The 24,643-nt window shown below is 40.5% G+C and overlaps 1 protein-coding gene across 8 annotated transcripts in view; it reads left to right on the top strand.

Moving 5' to 3' along the window:
- The window catches only part of CCDC88A (coiled-coil domain containing 88A), a 148,053-nt gene that overhangs the window by 78,314 nt on the left and 45,096 nt on the right, over nt 1–24,643 (top strand). For all 8 annotated transcript variants that reach the window (XM_075863047.1, XM_075863046.1, XM_075863044.1 and 5 more), the window contains exons 6-14: nt 2,476–2,559; nt 3,697–3,837; nt 6,549–6,718; nt 15,561–15,642; nt 17,846–18,004; nt 20,429–20,575; nt 21,739–21,883; nt 23,473–23,657; nt 23,944–24,081. In XM_075863047.1, coding sequence (XP_075719162.1) covers nt 2,476–2,559; nt 3,697–3,837; nt 6,549–6,718; nt 15,561–15,642; nt 17,846–18,004; nt 20,429–20,575; nt 21,739–21,883; nt 23,473–23,657; nt 23,944–24,081 — 1,251 coding nt within the window. The remainder of the gene's footprint in view (nt 1–2,475; nt 2,560–3,696; nt 3,838–6,548; nt 6,719–15,560; nt 15,643–17,845; nt 18,005–20,428; nt 20,576–21,738; nt 21,884–23,472; nt 23,658–23,943; nt 24,082–24,643) is intronic.

Here is a 24,643-nt window from a genome sequence, read left to right as displayed (position 1 = left end):
AGGTGACCAGTGACAGCTGGGGAGAGGGACTGGAGGAGGTGTGAGGGGATAGGATCACTAGGACAGGTAGTGGGAGGGGAGAAGAAGAGAGGAGCCTAGAGACTTCTTCTTCTGTTATTGAGTCAAATGCTGAAAGTGAAGAAGAGGGAGTGTGGGAGGGAAGGGGATCGATGTTACTAGGGGACTGGGAGATAATATCATGGCGGATGTTGTCAATTTTAACTTTAAAATAAGTGGCCAGGTCTTCAGCACTGAGATCTGTGATTGGCGTCTGCACTTTAGGACTAAGGAGGGAGTGAAAAGTATCAAAGAGGTGTTTTGGATTATTAGATAGTGTGGTGATGAGAGAAGTGAAATAGACTTGTTTGGCTCGGTGAAGGGCAGAAATGTAAGTTCTCAGCATAAATTTGTAATGGAGGAAATCTGCATCCAAATGCGATTTTCCCCACAGTCGTTTGGCACATCTCAAGCACCGCTTAAGAAAGCGGGATTGAGGCGTGTGCCAGGGTTGCCGTCGTCTTTGTCGAGTGGTTCGGAGTGTAGGGGGGCTGCTTCATCCGATGCATTCTTGAGAGTGTTATTGTAAAGTTTGGCAGCCAGATTGGGACAGGAGAGAGAAGAGATAGGGGACATTGAGGACTGTAGACTGTCTATGAGTTTCTGAGTGTTAATGACATGTAGATTTCTGTATGTCTGATACGTAGGCATGACCTGAGGAGGCAGAGAATATTTGATAGTAAAGGAGAGAATGTTGTGGTCAGAGAGCGGAAGAGGAGAGTTAATAAAGTCAGAAACTGAGCAGAGACGGAAGAAGACCAGGTCAAGTGAATGCCCGTTTTCATGTGTAGGAGAGTTAGTAAGTTGTCACAGACCTAGGGACGAGGTTAAAGATAGATGGTGAGATTGGGTTATCAATGGGGATGTTGAAGTCACCCATGATGAGAGTGGGTGTTTCAGAGGATAGATATTGTGGAAGCCAGGCAGCAAAATGATCCAAGAATTGGCGGGGTGAGCCCAGGGGGCGGTGGACGACTGCCACTCGGAGGGAAAAAGGGTGAAAGAGTCTGAGGGTGTGGACTTCAAAAGAGGGAAATGTGAGTGAGGGGACCGGGGGAAGGACCTGGAAAGCGCAGTGTGGGGAAAGCAGTATACCTACTCCTCCACCCTGCCTGTTCTCAGGTCTGGGGGCATGAGAGAACTTGAGACCACCATAAGACAGAGCAGCAGGGGAAGCAGTGTCAGACAGGTGTAGCCGTGTTTCTGTAAGAGCCAGAAGGTTGAGAGAGTTAGAAATGAATAAGTCATGAATAAAGGTGAGTTTGTTGCACATGGACCGAGAATTCCAGAGAGCACAGTTAAAATGCGCCCATAGCTGCTCCTACAGTATAATGCCCCCATGGCTGCCCACATACAGTATAATGCCCCCATGGCTGCCCTCATACGGTATAATGCCCCCATGGTTGCTCTCATACGGTATAATGCCCCCATAGCTGCTCTTACGGTATAATGCACCCATAGCTGTCCCCATACAGTATAATCCCGCCTTAGCTGCCACCATACAGTATAATGCCCCCACAGCTGCCGCCATGCACTATAATGCCCCTATAGCTTCCCCCATACAGTATGCTGCCCCCATACAGTATAATGCCCCTTTAACTGCCACTATACAGTACAATGCACTTTTAGGTGCCCCCATACAGTATAATGCCCCTCAGCTGCCACCATACACTATAGTGCCTCTATGGCTTCCCCAATACAGTATAATGCCCCTTTAGCTGCCACCATACAGTATAATGCTGCCTTAGCTCCCCCATACATTAGAATGCCCCCTTATCTACCCATAGTGCCAATGCCCACATATAAAATGCCATTGCCCACATAGTGCCACAGTGCCAATGTAGATAGTGTCACACCCTGTAGATATCGCTACCCCCTCCCTGTAGCCATTGGGACTCCCTCTAGGGGCAGAATCCCCAGCCAGAGCATCGGACACTATTCTGCTCCAGGAGGAGGCCCTGATATCACTGTCCATATATGGACTGTGGCATCAGGGATTACCTCTGAGCAATGCTCTGACAGGGGATTCCGCTACAAGAGGTGCTACTTATGTCACTGTCCATATATGGACAGTGACGTCAAGGGCTTCCCCGGGCACAGCGCTTAAAGTAGCTAATGTACTAATTCTGAAGCAGGGAGCTGACGGTTCCCTGCTTTAGCATTGAGTTCAATTGTATCTGTGTATCTCTATACTGTATCAGACACAAATACAGTTGACACCGGGAGTCCGGGACATACCACAGGTCGCCCAGGACAGCGCCAGAAATCCGGGACTGTCCCGCTGAATTCGGGACGTTTGGGAAGTATTCACAAATACTGTCTGGAACTTGCAGAGATCTATATATCATTTTGCTGTAGCTAAGATAATGAAAGGTAACTTTAATTTCTAAATGATAATATCAATCATTTGTCTTGCAGTGTGAAAGGAAAGAAGAATTTATTGATAAAATTCAAGATTTGGATTTTGACACTAAAGCAGCTGTGGCGGCTCACATCCAGGAGGTATCCGCTTGTACTTTCATACTACTTATGTTTTTATTGCTATACAGACTTTTATTTTGAAGCATCTCATAGAAGTTTTGGTTATGGGGCGTCACTGACCATTAGCTGGCAGAGCATGAAGATCACATGAATGATGTATGGAGATAAACAGCTGTATCCTGCCATTCTAGGGCGTAATCTTAATACAATTGGTCCGTTTACCAGAGATCTTCAAGCACGAGGCTTTCAGTAGTTACAGGACAGCTGCTATGAATAATTCCACAGCATCCTGAGGTTTTGAATTTTCGTTGGCTTATTATTTCAAATGCTTGTGCATAGTGTGATCACAATCTATAATATTGTGGAAACTTACTGTAGAACTAATTGAGTACACTGGGCCATTGTGCCTTTATAGCATTTATCTTGATTAAGGAAATGAAAAAATAAAAAAAAAGGCAAGACTTTTTTTTGTTTAGTTCTTCAGTCTGAAAGACTTCCAGCTTCAAGATCAGCAATCTATCAGCATATTACATGTAGCACCATATGACCGCACATATTGAACCGTTAGAATGCGTAGGGACACGCCCCTTTGACAAGGGGAATGGGAACACCCAGTGATCAATTTATTCATATAATTCCAGGAGGAATAACAGAGGAATACTACAACACAGAGTTCTAAGATAAGATGCTCCAAAAATATAAATTTATTGTGAATGCAAGTGTTTACTAAAACAGACGTGTCAGGAGAGGTGACAGGTCCTCTTTAAATTAGGGAGAGGAATACATACATGATGATGATGTCATTTATCAATAGGAGTGGGAGGAACTGCAATCATATATGCCTAGATTAGCATATATGTGTCTAGACTCTAGAGCATATACCTAGAGACATAAACTGATCAATAATATATTATGTGGGGGGGGGGGGCAGGAAAAAAACAAACAGCTGGAATCAGGGAGACGGCGCTATTCGGGTCAGTTAACCAGTTCAACTAATATGACCTAATGACCGGTCCTTTTTAAATGGGTTTCTGGGAGAAACAGTCCTAAGGATCCATGTGATAGGGATCCTAAATATGGCATAAGATTAACATATTAGTGGCTAAATTGTTCACTGAAGAAAAAATATCAAGAATTTCAATTTCCTATTTCCCAAAGGTAACTCACAATCCAGAAAATGTAATTGATCTGCAATTAATGGAACCGGTTCATCTATCCCCGGATGATCTGGAATCTCTTTTGAAGAACACAGCGTTCCACCTAAAGAGGCTAGTAGATGAAAGAGATGAACAATCCGAGGTAAGAATCAAAGTTTTATTGTCATGTCCTGACTTTGTGAAGGAAATTGTCTATCCTATTGTAATTTCGTAACTCTTGAGATTAATTAAAATGTATTTCAAGAGATTCAAACAAAGAGTGTGTTTCAGGGGTCTAGAATAAAACTGCCATATATGCCCATGTCTATGTCACCGCTATATTGATTGATGCTGAATCCTAGGTAGGAAAATAAGCTAGCTACTTCCTCCCTCAGTGATGTCCCCACTACATTTTGTAGCATTTTTTTTATTTTTGGCAAGTTAAAAAAAGAATAGATTTTACCTTATAACAATGGTCCCCATCCCATGGCTCTCCAGCTATTGCGAAAATACAACTCTGTCACTGGGTTCTGTATTCAGGTACAGCGCTCCGTTATAGCTGATTATTTCATTTCCTCGTCACAGTATAGGACTGGGCTGTCAGTGCGACCACCTTATCCCGCTGATGGCACTACGTGCAGGAGTGCGTAATGCCATCAAAGGCAGCATGTAAATTAAAGGGGAAGACCATGTTATTAGCCCATTTATTTATGTAGGGTAAGAAGGAAAGAGTTAAGAACACTGTAAACTGTATACAACTTTTATTTTAGATCGCAACTGTATGATTAAGAAATAGGTGGTGATACAGGACTATGGAGGTGGAATAGTTAACCACGATCCAATGACATGTCAATAGGAGGCTGCCATATAACAGCTGTTAATCTGATTCACAGCTTTGTGGAGCTTTGTCTCCTTCAATCTGATGAATCATTGCATACCGGGGTGTGGAGAAGAGCTATTACTGGGGGTGCTATCATTACACAGCAATACGCTGATTATCTTGTCTACTCCCTTTTCACAGCATTGGAATATGAATATTTACCAGGGTATTGCAGGCATTGTTAAATTAAACCGTATATTGCATTGAATAATGTGGTTGTGGTTTGTGACATGTTAACCAGGAACACGGGGGTTTTGATAATGGGTGCAGAGGTAACAGTCACACCCAAGCCCTTGTGTCTAAGACACCAGTATCATAAGTGGCACATGCTAATGACGGCCCTGTTACAGATTTAGCATTGAGGCTCAGGAGCTACAAGTTACGCCTCTGCACAGGGGCAATGCTAAAATCCCAGTATACTTTAGGCCAGGGTTACACTGAGACCTCTTGTAGCGCTACTGATTGATTTTAGCTCTTCAGCTACAGCTGCAGTCCAAATAAATACATAAAGTTGCATGAAATCTTGTGGACTCCAGCTGTCACTCAAGAGTTAAAAATCAATCAGTAGCACTACAAAAAGCCTAGGTATAGTCCTGGCCCTAGGCAAACAAAAATACCAAGCCAGGAGGTACGTGACTGGCCTCACAAATTTTTGGGACATAAAACCAATCTTGGCTCCACTTTCAGAATAATTTGGTTTCATCACAAAACTTCACTTCCCTGGCTAGAAGCATTATTTAATATAAAATGTTGATATTCTATTGGTTGCGGCACTTGTTGGATTTAGCAACAAAAGGGCTTAATGACACTGGAGGAGATTTTTTATTTTTTATCTTTTATTACTTCTTTTTTTTTAATACTAGTGTGCTATGCAAGCAGGGCACCAGTATCTCTTCCACAGACCTGGTGTTACCTTCTGTCACTTTTTTACTAAAATGTTAGTAATTGATTTATGGCCGGACGCCATATGTTTCAATGTTTTTACACCAGAACACATTGCGGAAGCTTTACTAAGACTGGCGATTTCATATGCCAGTCTTAGTATGAGTAAGATGTGACTAATTTATTAAGAGGCGCATGCGCAGGGCCGGGCTTCGGATAGATGGCGGCCTGTGCAAAATTATCTTTTGGCGCCCCATCCCCATCATAAAAAATGCCCCATAATAAAGTATAATGCCCCCTCACAGTATAATGCCCTATATAGTGCCCCCACACAGTATAAGCAATCTTTGTTCTGCCAAAGAACTTTTCCTCTCTACCTCTATAATCACCTCCTCATATTGACATATCCAGAACTTTGCTTGTATTGTCCCTGGAACAAGAATATGACCTGGTCTAGGTCTACTACTGTTCCAAAACAGTCTAAAAAGTATATAAATAAATTATGACTTTCAGAAATGAGAGTTTGACTGTGTTGGCGAATTATAACTTATCGAGAACTACCGGTAGATCTTTGATAGGTCCTGAGTAGGTCACTGATGCATTCGTTCAACAATAAGGGAGCTTCAGTCCACAAATTTTGGCTTAAAGCAGCATAATAACCATAGTCCACAGGACTAAGGGTGAGAACACACATAGCGGCAGCTGTAATCTGGTGAAACCATGCCCACATGTGTGGCCTCGCATACATGTGGTGGCCATTCGCCACAACATGTAGGTCGTGGTTTTGGCTGTGTGCGACTGCCTCTCCGTGTGTTCTCTAACACATTCTTCGCTAAAAAGTAATTTTTTGACATTATGCTGTGTCTCTTCACCATTTGCAGTCTTACAATGTGATTGGAACTCATAGGTTTGTGAAAAACCAAAATTCTCATGTGAAAATAGCACCTTGCATGAGTACAGACTATAAATGGGCTAAAGGTTTGTGTAAAAAAAAATACATTTATATCAAAGAAGATCTTGACAACCTTCTCTGTTATTATATCTCTCCTTGACCAAGGTTGCCCACCCTCGCTGTAGATTAACCCATGTTTGATTCTATCACTTGCTTCCAGACAATTATCGAGCTGACAGAAGAGAGGGACTCCCTTCACTTCGCACCTCTGCACTCATCAGTGCAGTCTCCCTCTGGATCCCCAGGCATGAGGCGGACTGAGAGCAGACAGCACCTGTCAGTGGAGCTTGCAGAAGCCAAGGCGAAAATAAGGAGACTGAGGCAGGAGCTGTGAGTATTAATGGAAAGGAGGTTGCAGTGTAAATTTGTTACCCATGTTTTTTGTAATTTACAACAGTACATTGGTTGTCACTCTTATTTAACAGCGGGGACCCCATGCTTTTCAAAACTGGGTTGCTCAGCCCCTCTTTCCCAGCAGAGGGATGGGCTACATATGGCCGGTTACTCTCCATTAGGGTATGTTCACACGGAGTGTTTTCAGCCGTTTTTCGATGCGTAAACGGCTGGAAAATCGGAAGCTGAATGCCTCCAAACATCTGCCCATTGATTTCAATGGGAAAAACGGCTTTCTGTTCCGACGGGCCATTTTTTTTGCGGCCACTTTTCAAAACGGCCGCGTAAAAAAACGGCCGCGAAAAAAAACTGCATGTCTCCTCTTCAGCCGTTTTTGGAGCCATTTTTCATAGACTCTATAGAAAAACAGCTCCATAAACGACCATAAAAAACGCTGCTAAAAACGCGAGTGGCTTAAAAAACGTCTGAAAATCAGGAGTTCTTTTCCCTTGATGTAGAGTCTGAGCACGATTTACTTTAGATTGACAAAGTAGGGAGATATTCCGACACAAACACGGTCTTCCCTTGCAATCCGCACTGATACTCCTGGTAGGAATATTTATGAGTCGCTCTACATTATTCTCACTGCCAGATAGCAATATTGGCTAGTAAACAATTTACAAGGCAAATTGTGTCCTTTAATAGTGTAAGATTGGGGGTCATCTGCACTAAAATCAATTTGAACCTGCATTGGATAATTTTAATAATTCACATTAATTGTTTGTAAGTCCTTTAATAAAGTTCATTATTTTATTATATCCATTTGTTCATTCGAAAAAACAAGTCTTTCCTTCTCTTTCCCTTTCCCTAATCAATACTTGTACAATACTGGTGGTATACACCTTTGTGGTTCCTATTATCCACTCTATATATTATAATTGAGAGGGTAATTGCAAAAATTTTTTATTTTGAGATTTATTGAAATCTCATTGCTCTGTGGAATTTTTGCACAGAAAATCCGTACAGAAGTTCTGCAGTGTTTACGCTACGTGTGAACTTACCCTAATACAGGTGTACCCATTAGGCTAACATTTCCCCATACACTATGTCGGATTAACCCCCATCAGTGCTGCTTCATATTCAACACTTCGATTTAACTGTGAATGGTTGAAAAAACCTTAGGGCTTGTCTACATGCAACGAAAAAATTCAGGCATGTCAATAACTGCTGCGGAAAGTGGACTGATTTCCTGCGTTTTTCTGATGTACTTCATAATTTGCTGCGGAAACGCGGCAGAATTTCTTACAGCGGTGGAAAAGACATCAAAGGAAGAAGAAATATCACCATCACACAGCCCTTGAAAAAAATGCACCAAAAAACCGTAGCAAAAGTATGCACTATTTTCAGTAAAAAAACGCATGAAATGGTGCGGCTTGACTGCTAGTTGATGCGTGAATGCTGCGGAAATTTTTTGCAGGAAATCCGTTACGTGTGGACAAGCCCTTATACATAGAAATGAGCAGCGATGGTTGTGAAGAGCAGAAGGAGTAGAACTGAGGCCCTTCTCTTATGCGGCTGTTCAACACCCTCCCTGCAAATTTTGCACACAGCTGCACTTGGGAAATTAGCCTGAAGATTGCAGTTATTATGTTGATTGACACTTAAATGTTTAGGCTATCTATTAACGCCAATGTGCTCTCCGTAATATGGTACAGGCCTTCATAGTCTGGAGATAAAAACCTGTAATTAGACATGTAAACGAATGCTGGATTTTTCCTTCGCTTTGAAATCTCACCCTTTCTGGTCTGGAAGTTACCGCGCTTCCCCTCAGATTTGCTATACTGAAGCTTTCTTATGTGCTGAATGAGTTACATTCATGTAATCAGCCCCCCACTGTTATTCTGAGAAGGGAATATTACATATAATGGCCTTGTTTGTTCTGTACAAGTCAAAAATGTATTCATTTCACCGCATGCCTGCTCAAGCTGACCTTGATGAGTCCAGGATTTAGTTTTTCTTCTTTGTTTTTATTATTTATTTAGTTACATTTTGGATGATTTCTTTTGTCCTCTATAGTGGTTATACAATGTTCATTCCCCTACCTCCCATGTACAGCCGGTCTATGGGCTGAACATGCAGATGACATCACTCAATACTGAAGCCCCTTTTCAAGAATAACTCCTATGGCTTAAGTCCGCACTTTCTTAAATACCTTCATTACATCCTTATTTTGTGTGTGGCTCGAGAGTTAGGAGATATTCACACCTTGTGGTCATATCACATTTTTTGCCGCGGTTTTCTCTGTGATGTGGAGTGGTTGGATAAGGACCTACTGGGCTGTGGGCAACATAAATGTATTAATTTTTGGCTGGGTTTTGGTGCTGTACAAACGTTCAAATATTAAGAGATATTATGTATGTGACATTAATTAAAATGTGATATGACTCTGGATAAATGTGGTACTACAGACTGTTATAAAACAGGCATACACTCTTCTAGGTCTGACCTATTTTATGTGTGCACTACTTTTGCATGACAAAATGTGAAGATTTCTGATTAAAGGCCCTTTTACATGGGCATATGAACACTTGTTGCCAATCATTGCCCTGTATAAACAGGGCAACGATCCACCATTGAACAAGCAAAGGCTCATACATCGGCTGATCGGCTCTTTTTGCGGCCAAGAAAATGGTCGCAAGTCAGCAGCACATCTCCCTGTGTAAATCGGGAATGTGCTGCCGACATGATGGAAATTTATGTTTACGAACAATCTTAGTAATGATCATTCATCCCCATACGTATTGATCATAGCTTGTTGTTAAAGGCGCAAACGAGTGCCGATCAACGAGCTGTTTTGCCGATAAGCAGTCGTTTTCATTGCCCATATCGGGCCGTGTTAAAGGACCTTTATTCATTCATTAAAAACTACTAATTAGTTCTCCTGACATGTCTGTTTTAGTAAATAATTCTGGAGCATCTTTTCTTAGAACTGCATTGTACCCTTCCTCTTTATTCATCCTGGAAATATATGAATAAATTGACAACTGGGTGTTACTATATTCTTGTTAATATGGGATTGGACAGTGTTATAGTGTGTAGAAACATGCCCCACTGACAAGGGAAATGGTAACACCCAGTCGTCAATTTAGCCATATATTTCTAGGAGGAATAATTGAGGAATGAAAAAATTTCGTTTTAAGAAAAGATTCTCCAAAATTGTTATTTCATAGGAAATGCACGTATTTGCTGAAAGGGTAACTAAACATTTAACAAACTTCTGCTGTGTCAAAGTGACATGTCAGAAGTTTGGATCGCTAGGGGTCTGAGCACTGAGACCCCAATCGATTGCTAAAACAAAGAGGCAGAAGCGCCTGTTCGGCTTTTCTCGGAGAGCCCATGTAGCGGTGTACAGGCTCATAGACTTTCTATTGAATCTGTAAACTAACTGCTCGGATTTCTGAGAAAAGCCGAACAGAAAGCAATTGGCTCTGTGCTCACACGAGCGCTTCTATCACTTTGTTTTAGCGATCGATGGGATTCTCAATGCTCAGACCCCCAGCGATCAAAACTTCTGACATGTCAAGTTTTTAGAAACGTTTAGTTGCCCTTAAAATAGACATGTCAGGGGAGCTCACCAATCAATCTGAAATCCTCCCATTTCGATCCTTGTTAATAATTGTGCTTGTATACAGTATACTTAGGATGTTAAAAATATATTCTTATTATATCCGCAGTGTTAAACAACACTTCCAATCACATAGTACAACATATTACTACTTTACAATCAAGCCTATTGATACCCCTACAAAAAAAGACAATACTTTAGTAGTGCCCAGACATATCATAGTCCTTCTATAATAGAACCACATAGCGTTCACACAGTCTTGCCAGCTACCTAGCGCCCTTTCAGTTGTGCCCATACAGTAGAGCAGGCCAATTTGAAATACAATGAGCACAGTAATAACCTCCATATAGTAATACCCAAATAGTAGTGGCAGCCATATTGTAGAGTGCCCATAATATTGTGCCTTCCACATAGTAATGCCAGCCATGCTAATACTTCCAGTGACAGCCAAGTAGTTACATTAGAACAGATTTTCTCAGCTTCCTCGACTGATCTATCTTTGGTCAGTTCAGGAATTAGAGGACGGGAAGGCAGTCAATTTTCTGCATATGTTGCCTTGTTGGAAGGTGCGGTTGTTGCCTGATAGGTGCATCCATCTATACGTTGATGACATGAGGTGTTCGTTGTGCTGGGCCCTCAATAGGTAGAAGTTGCTGTGGGAGCCTAAGCACCTTCCTTTCTTGTCTATCAAATCTTCTAGCTTTCCTAAAATTAAAGCGGTTCTCCGAGACTTCTGATATTGATGACCTATCCTAAAGATAGGCCATCAATATAACTTGGTGGGGTCTGACTCCCGGGACCCCCGCCGATCAGATGACTGAAAGACAAAGAACGCCTCAGCCTTTTTCAATGTTTACCAGGCACGGCGCAGTACTGTCTGTGGGTGAGATTGCAGCTCAGTCCCATTCACTTCAATGCGACTGTAACTGCAAACCCAGGCGCAGCCGCTACAGATGTGTACCGCACGGTGCCTGTAAACTGTGAAGAGTCAGCTGAACAGTGGGGGTGTTGGGAGTCTGACTCTGAGTCTGAGTCTGACTCGCGCCAATCTGATATCAATGACGAATCCTAAGGATAGGCCGTCAAAAAGTCCCGGAGAACCCCTTTAAACGCTTATTTTAAACAACCTTGGTGAAATCTGGTAAAATACAGATAACAATCAATCGAAAGCTACAAAAGCTCAGCACAGCCAACATATTGCAGATGGAACATGTCGAATATTCATGTTTTCCCTGAAAAAAACGCTCAAAACTGTATAATGCCCCAATACCGTCATCTGTGTGAATTAGGCCCCACGTTGAGAATTGAGAATATGTAAGAATTGTAATATGAAGCTGTATATTAGACATTTATTCACTCTATGTTAAGCGATAGACTTGCAATCAACACCTCTAGTGTTTTCTGTGTTAATGTTTGCCAACAATTTTCATTCATTACTACCTATAAAATCTGCTTGGTTAGTGTCCCGGGAGGCCTTGGATTGTCTGCCGCTACTTTCAGGAGGGATTGATTGCCAGAAATGATGCAGAGACGGCTACAGCTTTATACAGTACTGGGAATATGGCTGCCTAGAACATTTATTTTATATTGCCTCCGGTATCATTTCCTTCTGTAGTAGGTAGCGCTTCTTTATAAGGGTATGTTCACACGGTGAGTGAAAAATGGCTGTAAAATACGGAGCTGTTTTCAAGGGAAATTTTCAGCCGTTTTTAAAGCATCAAGCGCCCCAATGGGAACAAAATGCCATTTTCCTATTGAAATCAATGGGCAGATGTTTGGAGGCGTTCAGCCTCCGTGTTTTTAGCCGTTTTTTGGGGCGTTTACAGCCGTGTGAACATACCCTAAGAATTGTATAATGGTACTTACAGGAACCAGACGGCAGTATCAATACTCATACTAATTTTTTACATTCAATTACATATTTTTCTGCAAAAGGGTTAAAATCATGTGATTTATTTACACTAAAATCCTGTACATTTCTTGCAACTTTTCAAGAGTTGAAAAAAAAGTGGGCAGGGGTTATGAGAGAGGGGCCACCATAGTATAATTTATACTAGAAATTGGCAAAAATAATAGTCCAAAACTACGCCTGCTTGTTTGCATTTCTGGTACATGGACAGCCAAAGATGCGCAGATTAAAAAAACGCACCGCAGGTCAATTTGTGAGTGCCTTTTCCTTATCATTTGCACAGCGTGTGGATGAGATTTGTTCAAATCTCATCCACTCTGCTGCTACTGTATTATGCTGCGGATTTTCCGCAATGAAATCAGTTTTGGAAAATCTGCAATATTTACAATACGTGTGAACTTACTCTAAGGCTGGGTTCACACAGGACAGATTCGCTGCGTAAAAGCATGCAGCGTATCTGCCCTGTGTGCCGCAGGGAATTCCTGGAGAATAACCGCACAAAACTGTGTTGCAGTTTTTCGCCCGGAAAACTGCAGGTGCGGAAAACTGCAGGCCGGCCTACTGGGATGACCACTGCAGCCTGTGATTGTCACATGAGATGACAATCACATGACATGCAGCGGCAGTCACATGAGATGAAGCATCATCCCAAGAGGCCGGCCTTCAGACCTCATCCAGGCCAGCCTCCTAGCATGATGTTTCATCCCAAGTGACCGCTGCTACAGCCTGCGATTGGCTGCAGCGTGCACATGGGATGAAACGTCATCCCAGGAGGCGGGCCTGGAGGAAGAAACCCAGACTCCTGGGTAAGTATAAAAATTTTCATTTGTTTTTTTGCGGCGGAATCGTTGCGAATCCGCCACAAAAAAACGCAACAACTGCTATTTGTTGCAGGTTTTATTTCCCCATTGGCTTATATCTATCTTTGTGAGTTTACAAGCGCAGATGGGTCTCAACTCACTGTGCAGGGGCCAGGAGTCAATTTCCCCTCTGTGCTTGGTGCGAATATTATTTGGTGCCCGCACCATTACAAATTTGCTCCATACTTTTACTACCTAATTTTTATATTATATGCAGGTACATATTAGTATTTGATCTTTTCAATACTGCACAAATGCAGTGCAATGCCTGGAACAGCGCCACATATGCTAGTGAGTTGAAACTTTAAGGCTGGATTCACACGAGCATGTTCGGTCCGTAAAATACGGAACGTATTTCGGCCGCATTTCCCGGACCGTACACACTTCAGGGAGAAACCTACCGAACATGCTCGTGTGAATCCAGCCTAATTGTAACTACCAAACCTATACCCCTGAGGAAGCTAGACTTGGTCTGGCGATATGGGTGGGGATGGTTTCTGTTATTTAGTGTGTGCCTCCCTGTCGGGCTTAGACCTATTGTCTGATTCTTATGATGTTTTAGGTATGTGTTCTATTGCATTGCATGTCCCACAAGTCTGGTAGCTTGGGGTTTACATACACTTTATGGTGCATCTTATTGTGGATCACTGTTTGTACATTTGTATACAACGCTTTTAAACTTGTCTGTGATATTTGGTGTCAAATAACATTTTGGAACTTCTTTGATATACTCTTGGAAGTGCACGTCGATTTTAAATTTTTTTTCTCTACTTTTTCTGGTTGCTATAGTTGTATTAGCCTATTAGGTAACTAGGAATGTATTAGGCATGGCTTTTGTCCTGACAACCTTCTTCCCCCTGTTTCTGTCCTTAAAGGGGTTGTCCGGTCCCAAAAAATGAATGGCCTATCCTCAGGATAGGCCATCAATAGCTAATGGGTTGGGGTCCGACTCCTGGGACCCTCGCCGATCAGCTGATTTAAAAGTGGTGCAGCGCTCGTACGAGCACTGCTTCCCCTTCTTTTCTACTTGCTCACTGTAAATTGTCGAGACACATGTTGTGGCGATTCACAGGTATTGCAGCCCTTTTCTCCCATGCACTTCGATGGGAGAAGAAGGCTGCAATACCTGTGAATCACCACTATGTCCGTGTCATCGATTCACAGTGAGCAAGTAGAAATTAAGGGGAAGCAGCGATTGTACGAGCACTGCATCCCCTTTAAAACAGCTGATCAGTGGGGGTCCTGGGAGTCGGACCTCGACCCATCAGCTATTGATGGCCTATCCTGAGGATAGGCCATCAATATTTAGGGACTGGACAACCCCTTTAATAGAAGACCTATGATATTTGACAAACTGGTTGCTAGAAAGATAACTGCTGACAACTGTGGTTGTTAGGCAGTATATTCCCAGCAACGAAATGTGATTGACAGTGTGCTAACAGAGAAGAGAAAACGTTGCTAGGCAGAAATCAAGTCATGCCATTCTCCTTTTCAGGTATTAATCTGAATTTTCTAAATAAAAATTGGGTGAATCATTTAGGATCAGTTCACATATGGGCACCATTTTACAAATGATATATAGATATAATCTGCATAAAAAGTTGAGTCACTTTGTAAATGCATTGCTTTACTTATCTTATATTAATCCATAGATATAGCCTGTACTATCCTAGAGCTCTACTGACAATTTTACAACAACCAGCCCTAACAACTAAGCCAAGTTTATACAATGCAGTGGGACATTGGCTTTCTCAGCATCAACATTATGGTACAGTATCTGGTGAACAGATAACAAAGCAACCTCTGAATTTGAACCTGCAAAGAATGCTGGGAAATTTCAGGTCAATTGCCTGCAGAATTGGGAATGCAGCTCTGGGTTATAATATAAGCTGTAACTCAAGATCTATACAAGATAAATAATGCCATTTAATTAAAAATGTACTCAACTTTAGGGTGATTAATTCTGTATATGCACTGTAAAAATGTACCAAAAAGTGGACATGCCCTTTAAAGGAAACACTAACAACACAATAAAGTAATGATTCTCTTTATGTCAAATTATTTCATTAGCTACACTTTAAGGCTATGTTCACATCTCATTAAGTGTACACATTTGTAATGTTTTGACGAACCTACATGCCTAGTATGCAACTGATTGCCTATATAGTTTTTTTGGGTGCGTGGGATGGAAAATTCCCTTCTATTGAAAAATCTAGTTGACTATCCTTTATTTTTATACTCTTTTGGCATATGTTTGGCCATTAAAGTCTGTGGGGGCATTGGAATGAACTTCTCCACGTATACAGTACGTCAATCGTAAAGCCCAAGAACAGTGTGAACAGAGCCTAAAGCTGAAAATGTTGATCAGTATTCACCATTCCTAGTGCATATCATAAACAGCGATGAATGTAAATCTGTTAAACTGAATGTTTTATTTATTTAAAGGGAAGAAAAGACTGAACATTTCCTGGATAGTAAACTAGAGGTCGCACAACTGGAAGCTGAGCTCAAAAGACTACAGCAAGAGGTCAGAGGCTTATAGAGTTTGAGTCTATTTGTAATGTATTTATTTATGTGATGAGAGCCGGAGACATAGGGTTAAATCTAGACCAGAAAGGCAGAAATTGTGTCAAATGAATCAGAACGGTGCTCGTTGTATTTTAAATTCGGTGCATTTTATTATATATGTTAGTCACTTTTCATTTTCTTACACTACCTCATGGCTGAGTTGCTTTACAACAATATTTTGTGCCCAAAATATGGTGCACACCATTATTGAATCTGGCACATTTTACAACTCCACTTACCTACACCCCATACTTTGACACTTTTCAAAACTGTATCATGAGGGACTTAAAGAGGTTCTGTCACCACATTATAAGTGGCCTATCTTCTACATAATATAATCAGCGCTGTAATGTAGATTACAGCAGTGTTTTTTATTTAGAAAAACGATAATTTTTGACGGAGTTATGACCTATTTTAGCTTTAACCTAATGAGTTTCTTAATGGACAACTGGGCGTTTTTTACTTTTTGACCAAGTGGGCGTTGTGGAGAAAAGTGTATGACGCTGACAATCCGTGACCAATCAGCATCATACACTTCTCCCCATTCATTTACACTGCAGATAGTGATCTTATTACATCACTATGTGCAGCCACATAAATACACTATAACGTTACTGAAGTGTCCTGACAGTGAATATACATTACCTCCAGCCAGGACGTGATGTCTATTCACAATCCTGACACTTCTGTAGCGTCTGTGTGATATTTACAGCAAGGCAAGCGTAAATATCACACAGATGCTACAGAAGTGTCAGGATTGTGAATAGACATCACGTCCTAGCTGGAGGTAATGTATATTCACTGTCAGTACACTTGAGTAACGTTATAGTGTGTTTATGTGGCTGCACATAGCGATCTAGCTACATCACTATGTGCTGTGTAAATGAATGGAGAGAAGAGTATGACGCTGATTGGTCAGTGATTGGTCAGCGTCATACATTTCACTCCAAAACGCCCACTTGGTCAAAACGTAAAACACGCCCAGTTGGTCATTAAGAAACTCATTAGCATAAAGCTAATATAGGTCATAACTCCATCAAAAATGATAGTTTTTCTAAATAAAAAACACTGCTGTAATCTACATTACAGCGCCGATCACATCATGTACAATATAGGCCACTTATAATGTGGTGACAGAGCCTCTTTAAAGTGTCTAAAACACACAATAAAACAAGTCTTGTACGCCAATTTTTATACCCTATTTGAGCCAGAATTCTGGCGTATTTTGCTTTGTAAATCTACTCCAGTGTCTTTTGTAACCCAAGAAAACACTTGAAAAATGGTCAAAGGCTAAAAAGTGTTTATGTAGAAAATATAAATGTAGCAGAAAATAAATTAAAAATCCTAATAGGATATGAGGACGCTGCGGTGATACTGGGAAGACACATCAGGGTAATAAGCAAGGCCATAAGAGAAGATGAAAGAAATTAAGCAAAAACCTGAGGCCTTATCTGAAGTACAATTCATGTCATTACATCAACTGGACTCTTAAGTAGAATGAAATTATCCTGCAGGGAATTGTATCATGACTATGCTACGTAAAAAAGAGGGTGGTCCTCTGGATATAAAAACCCGGGGATTTTGAGAAAAAGCTGCCGTTGCCGTTACACAAATGCCTGCATTCTACAGAATACACAACCTTTATTCTACATTCACACAAGCGTGACAGATTTCCGTGCATAAATCTGTCAGTGTGCGTTGCGTGTGGCATGTGCTTTTCACGCGCTTGGAAGCACTTATATATATATCATTGCACAACACCTAATGATTAAGCTTTATTTACTTAAAACCAGAAAAACCCTTTAAAAACTAATTTCACATGACAATCAATCTTATCCATGCGAAAGTAGTAAGACGCAGAGGGAGGGTGATCCCCGTTATCCTGATAATCATCCTATTCTCTACAAGATGGGTGAATGAGATAGAGTTCCCTGCCAGTTTCACAAGTTGGAGGTGCAGAGGGTCATATGGTGTGGGCAAAAACAGTATTTTTACTTTGGCATTGAGCAGATTGATTGCCTATGTGACTCTTTCCATATAATTGTGCAAATATTACGTTCCATTGACTGATCAGTGATTATAATACATGAGCAAATTTACTGATTTAGGAACTTTTTGGTCAGTGTTTTTATCATGATATTTTCTGTACCTCCCTCTCATAGAACATGAGACTGCTGGCTGATGCTAGATCTGCTCGACTGTACAGAGATGAACTGGATGCACTCAGGGAAAAAGCAATCCGAGTTGACAAGCTTGAAAGTGAAGTGATCCGATACAAAGAGCGGTTGCATGACATTGAGTTTTACAAGGCCAGGGTAGAGGTAAGTGCGTAATAAATTAAATCAAGTCCCGGATCCCTTTTTGTTAATGGGTTAGTAAACATGGGTATGAAATATTTGTTGCAAAAAAAAAAATTTGATCTGAAATTAAGATCTAGAATCAAAAAGTGATAGAAGTACAAACCCAAGTTACAAAGAAGGAGAATGTCAAATGGCTTTACAGAAGAAAACCAAAATTATTAAGACTAGTGACTTCTAGTCCCCATTGCAGAATTCTCAAAAGGTTCCCAGTTCCTCCACTTGAAAATATTCCCTTGATCTGTTTCATTACTGTCACGGCTGTAGGGTATGTGGACCAACTAGGCTGCTCTGCCGTAGCGGAGAAGCAGCTGGCCAAACAGTCAATAGCAGTCTCTCAGATATAAGTTGCTTGGTAGATGATCAGGCAGATACTCAAAGTAGCAGACACGTAGTGAAGCAGGCACAGATGATGCTTGGCGTGGCAGATGACACCGGACGTGGCAGATGGCAACAGACGTGGCAGATGAGGCACACACGACTCCAACAATAGGTTTAGGCTCAGGAGCAAACACAAAAACAGGAAGCAGTATACGGGAACACTGGGCGCAGGATATAACTTACGGACTATTTGCATGGACGAACACAGGAATACAAACAACACTCACGCAAGGAGAGGAAGAGCAGAGCACTTTTTAAAGTCCAGGGTGTTATTGGGTTGATTGGGAAACTTTAGACAGGTGCGCGCGCTGGCCATTTAAGGCCAGGAGTGAGCACGCAAGCGCACCCTACAGGACAAAGGAGAGCACTGCAGCAGTGTGTGTCTGTGTCTCTGAGGATGCAGACGCCGACATGAAGATAGTCCTGCGGCTGCTGGTAAGTGGGATGTGACGGCGGTCAGCGACCGCGGGCATAACACACCCGAAACAATTACCAAAACTGTTTTTGCTTTGCAGCATGAAATCTGTCGCTCTTAAGCAGAAACTGGCGATCATATGATTGCTATGTGTCCCACTTCCCTAAACACTGGCAATCAATTTCTATCGCTGGGAGAAGCCGTGTCTGGCCAGACATTTCCTCTGCTGCAGTTTCCAGTATTACATGGTGGCTGTTAAAATGAATGCCGACCATGTATCGCAGGACGGGTCTGGGTTGGGAAAGTATGAGCCTTTCTTTGTGAACGGCTCTCCATTCTGGCTCAAAGAGGGGGGGGGGGGTCCTGAATGGGAGACAGACCTCTTTAAAGTTCATATGTATATGGTATGTCTTTATGAGACAACCTCTTCTTAGCCTGCCTTTTGAGGTCCTGTTTTGGCTACAAAACCCAGCATTGGGTTTAAAATTCATTGGAGTAGATCCCTACTATCTTTGATGGGATCAGCTTCAGTTTTTGACAAGAATATATAAGGAACTAACACGTCCCATAGATATAACTGTGGATGATGCCTTACTGTCATGTAAAACTGATCCCTATTAGGTAGGCCAATTTCAAGCCTTACCCTATGGCATCCATTATATCATCCCACAGTACATGTGGCTAGTTTAATCTTGTATGTATTCTAAAAAGCTCAGCTGTATGCCATGCAGAAGACAATGTTGAATGTGTTCATGTATATTTGTTTAGGTAATTTTATGGCTGCCTCTATGTAATCAGTTTAGGATAAGTGATAATTGAAGAGGTAGATCTGAAAATATTTCTATCTTAAAATGTCTGCGTGAAGACAAACTGGCCATACAGATGAGATAAAAGTAGTCCGAAAAGGCTGATTTTGACCATTTCAGCTGACTATCACCTAAAAGATTTTATGCAAACGACCGTTCACAATAGCCAACAGGAGACTTCTGTCTGCCGAAAATATGATCAGCCGGGTTTCCACAATTTTGGCCTACATGCATATGGCAAGATTGGGTGAATTCGGGCCGATCATTTGCCACTTTGCGCCAGCCCCAGCAACTCTGCTTTGTTTATTTATAATGACGTCCTGATTGGCTAGTTTAGTCTCTGTTGCTTGTGGGATCCTTAGTACAAACAATCCCACGAATGATTGATTGTCTTGTATATGGCTGGCTTTAAAGCGGTTGTCTCGCTAAGACAACCCCTTTCCATATGTCCTTTTAGGGCATATAGGCATCAAAGAGAAGGTTTCCCTGCTTGGAACCCCCCCTGTGAGGCAGAGCTGAGAGCTGCTAAATATCAGCAGCTCCTGCCCTGGTGGACCCTCTCTGTCCATGTATTACATGGAAAGCCATTCATTTGAATGTCTGCCATGTAATACTACATTTCCACTGCAGCTGTCGCCAACTTCCACCAGCGATAACAGCTGATCCCCGCCAGTTTCGGAAGCTTGAGTCGCAGCAATCAGTTGATCACTGGGAAGGTTTCATTGTGAAAATAAATATTGTAGTTATTTCAAACAGAATAAAATTAACATTTGTGCAATATTTCAGGAACTAAAGGAAGACAATCAAGTACTTCTGGAAACAAAGAACATGTTAGAAGACCAGTTAGAAGGAGCTCGAGCTCGCTCAGATAAACTGCACGAGCTAGAGAAAGAGAATATACAGTCGAAAGCCAGATTTCATGATTTTGAGATGGTAAGACGGCTTATTATTAATGGGTCTGTTTGTCGTTTTTGTATGGTATCATTTGTTTAATGATATGGATTTATTGCAGGTGATTTGATGAATAAATCCATAAATGTAGCCTGAGGTCCTGCTTTCAAATCCGACCAAGGCAACATCTGCAAGGAGTTTGTAGGTTCTCCCCCATGTTTCTGTGGGTTTCCTCCCACATACTGATAAGGAAATGGTCCTAATTTGCGCCTGAGATAGGAATTCGATTGTAAGCTCCATTGGGGACAGGGACTGATGTGAATGGTGACAATCATGTACAGCGCTGCAGAATATGTTTGCTCTATGTAAGCAACAGAAATAGATACATACATGTGGCATTGACAGAAGAGTGTTGGGTGGTATGATTCTATTGTATCAGTGGTGCAGAAACAAGTCATAAGTAACAGCTTGATAAATTACAATAAATATTAGACCGTCTGGTCAGACAAACACCATTTTGAATAAACGCTTCCAAGCCATGGGGTTGTTTTCGAGGTACCTTCTCTACCCACCTATGGAATGGAGTGGAATCTGAATATTTTCGACCTTCCTGTTTTGTGTCTCATTTAGAGATATTTCTTCTCTTTGGTCAAGTTTTTGGCAACAATTTTAAAAATTGGCATGACCTCTATAAATGAATATAATTTCCCATCTTACATGATCACATGCTATGTTCATTTTGACCATATGTGTAAATAATGTGACATTTTTTATCCTAATTATTTTTTTTGGACAATTGTTTGTTACAGAATATTTTATTTTGCGCTTTCTGAATTTCAATAGTTGCTATTTTTTACATTGACTAACATGGTTTGAATAATATGTATTATGTATGCCCCAGCTACCCAAAATGTAGACTCCCTGCCATGTTATATAACGTATAAAACGTATAGATAAAGAGTTATATAATGTGACTATTTACTGCTAGCTTATATAAAATTTCATAGAAATGTAATACCTTTTGTGTGATTAGGTCAATAATGAAGTGATTTTACTATTTAATTCCAAATTTTATTTATAGTACATTTTCCATAGAAGGATATGTGTACTGAATGGATAAGCATACTATCCACAGTAACTTATACTTATCTTTCATAGTGTTTGCCCCTATTTACTGAGTGCATAACTATTGTATATGTCCTTAGGAGCGTGACTTGGACAGGAAAAGGATTGAGGAGCTAATGGAGGAAAACATGTCTTTGGAAATGGCTCAGAAACAAAGCATGGACGAATCTCTACATCTTGGCTGGGAATTGGAACAGCTGTCAAAAACCAGTGATCTCCCGGAAAGTAAGAGCTCAGTCTATCTATTTTTGTATAATTACTGCAAAGTGTTTGTTAGAACTTTCCAGCAGAATCGTCAACATATTTCAGTGTCATGATATTTTAGACGTTTGGTGGTTGTCTCTTAAGCAGATGACAGATGGAACAACTTAGTAGGAATAGGAATTGTCTTCACAATTAAATGTTAGGGCAGCATGTCAATTAGACATATTATAAAAGTGTGATCTGTGGGGGGTCTGAATGGTTGAAATACCTCCAATTCTGACAAAGAAGGGGCCCTAGAGAGGTAGCTATTCTTAATTGATATGTATGGGATATACTTAAAGGTAGAGTAAGCTTAAGGTCTAAATGACATGCAATAAAAGTTAATTGTGGGAAACCTTTAATAATTTAACGCATGATAGATCCTTTTAGAAGGCATTGGGTGATGCCATGTTTACTTAGATAATTAGGTTATTTGTAGACATAGGTCCGAGGTGGGATAGAAATAGTTGCACCCAAGTCTTAAATGTCAAAAAGTACCTTTTCCACCCAGGCAAAAGCACTTTGTAGTTTTATCATTTAAGGAAGTACTATTGGACTAATAAATTCTCATTTGATCATGATGAGCTGTATTTTTTTATTATTTTTATTATGCTCTAGGCTTTTGGACTGGTTATGCCCAAGGGAGTTGCCTCTTCTGTCAACCCCATCACCTTAACCTGGGTTCATTACCTTCATACTTAATTAATAAAAACCATATACTCACTTTTTATATACTGTATGTCTAAAATAGTGAAGAAAAGCTCTTGAATTTATCAGCTTCCCAGCTGGGTTAGAAACCACACTGATAATTTCATACAATTCCACTGGACTCCTTCGTATCTCTAGTGAAGAAAATATCATGGATTGATTATTCAGCTGTCAGTCATTACCTTTTAAATGTTGTGCTTCATTGGTGAAAGAACTTTTTATACCAATTGTCCTTCATTTCATTGAGTGTTATGTATAATAAGAGTAAAAATAAACGTAAAACATCCATACTTTAGTTACATGATATAAGTTATGATATGTAAAGGTTCTTACTCTGTCGTAGAGGTTTAGACTGTGGGTTTGGGGAAAGTAAGTTGTCCTGATGATCTGCTGCTCGCTATCGGTGTCCAGCTGCTATAACCCCTCCGCTTTTCATGATGCACCAAACCCACCAAAGCGGCTCTTTGCGCTGGTCTACAGAGGTGGACCTTGAATGGAGTGACCCCCTCTAAGATGTTCAAATGCCCTAATACGGCATATAAACAGGGGTTGTCCAGTTGGGACAATACCGTCTTTTAAAGTGTAGCACAAAATGTATGTAAAGTAGGAACTACATTACATTGTATTTCGTTTTAGAAGTACTCTTTTATATTTTTGTGACATTAAAGAAACCTGGAATGTTTTTGGAGATTTTGACTAGTGTAATTTTTTGACATTTTTCTTTTGATTACTATTTTTATTACATGTACATTGATATATGTATTGAAGTGCTATTTAATTAGCTATGACTTAAAAATAAAGTGCCAAAACATAAAACAAATCATCTAAACTTTCTCTCTGACTTTTATATGGTTGTTTAATAGCACCACAGAAATCTCTGGGACATGAAGTAAATGAGCTGACCTCCAGTCGTCTGCTCAAGCTAGAGATGGAAAACCAAACTTTGCTGACTACTGTAGAAGAGCTAAGGAATGCTATGGGCTCCACAGAAGGTGCTAGTGCCAAAATTCGGAAATTGGAAAAAGAAAACCAAAGATTATGCAAAAAGGTGTGTTGTATATGAACTGAAAATTAACATTGAAATGATTTATTTTATGAAATACAGTCTAGAAAGTGTTCCAATGATTTATCTTATACCTGGATTATCTTGGGTACTTGATATTGTCTACATGAAAAAAAAAAAAGCAATCAATTCTATACTGGACCTTCAGATGTTCCTCATTATCAGGGTGGACAGCATGGTGAAACCTTTATTATTATTATTATTGTTATTATTATTATTAATAATAAGAATGTATATTAAAAAAATTCAGTGACCTTTTACTTCATTATAGCTTGAGAAAATAGAAACTGAATTAAATCATGAGAGACAAACTATTGAGAGCAGCCAACATCTGAGCAATGACCTTATGAAAGAGAAGTCACAGCTGGAGAAGATCATTGAAACACTGCGTGAGAACTCAGAGAGACAGGTATGGAGACAGAACACACAAAGACCCTTGATAATCTGACTTGCAGATGTCCTATAAATTAAATTAGGGAAGGAAAAAACGATTTATCTTGCCCCTACAGATCATTCATGACTTTGCTAACAATGACCATTACTACAACTTCCTTTTAATGATAAATGTGTCTTTATCACAATTAATGCTTGTCATGTGGCTTTCTTCAAACTTCCAATCACTGGAAATGGTTAAGTTTTACATTCACAAGGTGGGGCACCATAAGAAAAGTATTCAATATGTATAAGCTGAGTTTCATACCTTTATAACTATAACTGAAGAGTTTGTAAAATTGAGGTCCGATATTCTTTTGAATTTCAAACTACTTTTTGAATTTTTGTAATTGCCCAACTTCCTTTTTTTGTATTTGTGTAATTCCAATCCCTTGTATTTTGTAATTCCCATTAAAATAATCTATTTTTTTTAAATAGAATACTATTAGTGATCCAAGTCCATTGTCTATTTATTCTTACTTTTCCATTATAGAAGCTGCTAACAACATTTGTTCCATTAAAGGGTAACTAAACTTTTA

This window comes from Rhinoderma darwinii, chromosome 4 (assembly GCF_050947455.1).
Source record: "Rhinoderma darwinii isolate aRhiDar2 chromosome 4, aRhiDar2.hap1, whole genome shotgun sequence".
Classification (NCBI taxonomy): Eukaryota; Metazoa; Chordata; class Amphibia; order Anura; family Rhinodermatidae; genus Rhinoderma; species Rhinoderma darwinii.
The sequence above is the reverse complement of the archived record's forward strand: the minus strand, read 5'-3'. Positions and strand labels throughout refer to the sequence as shown.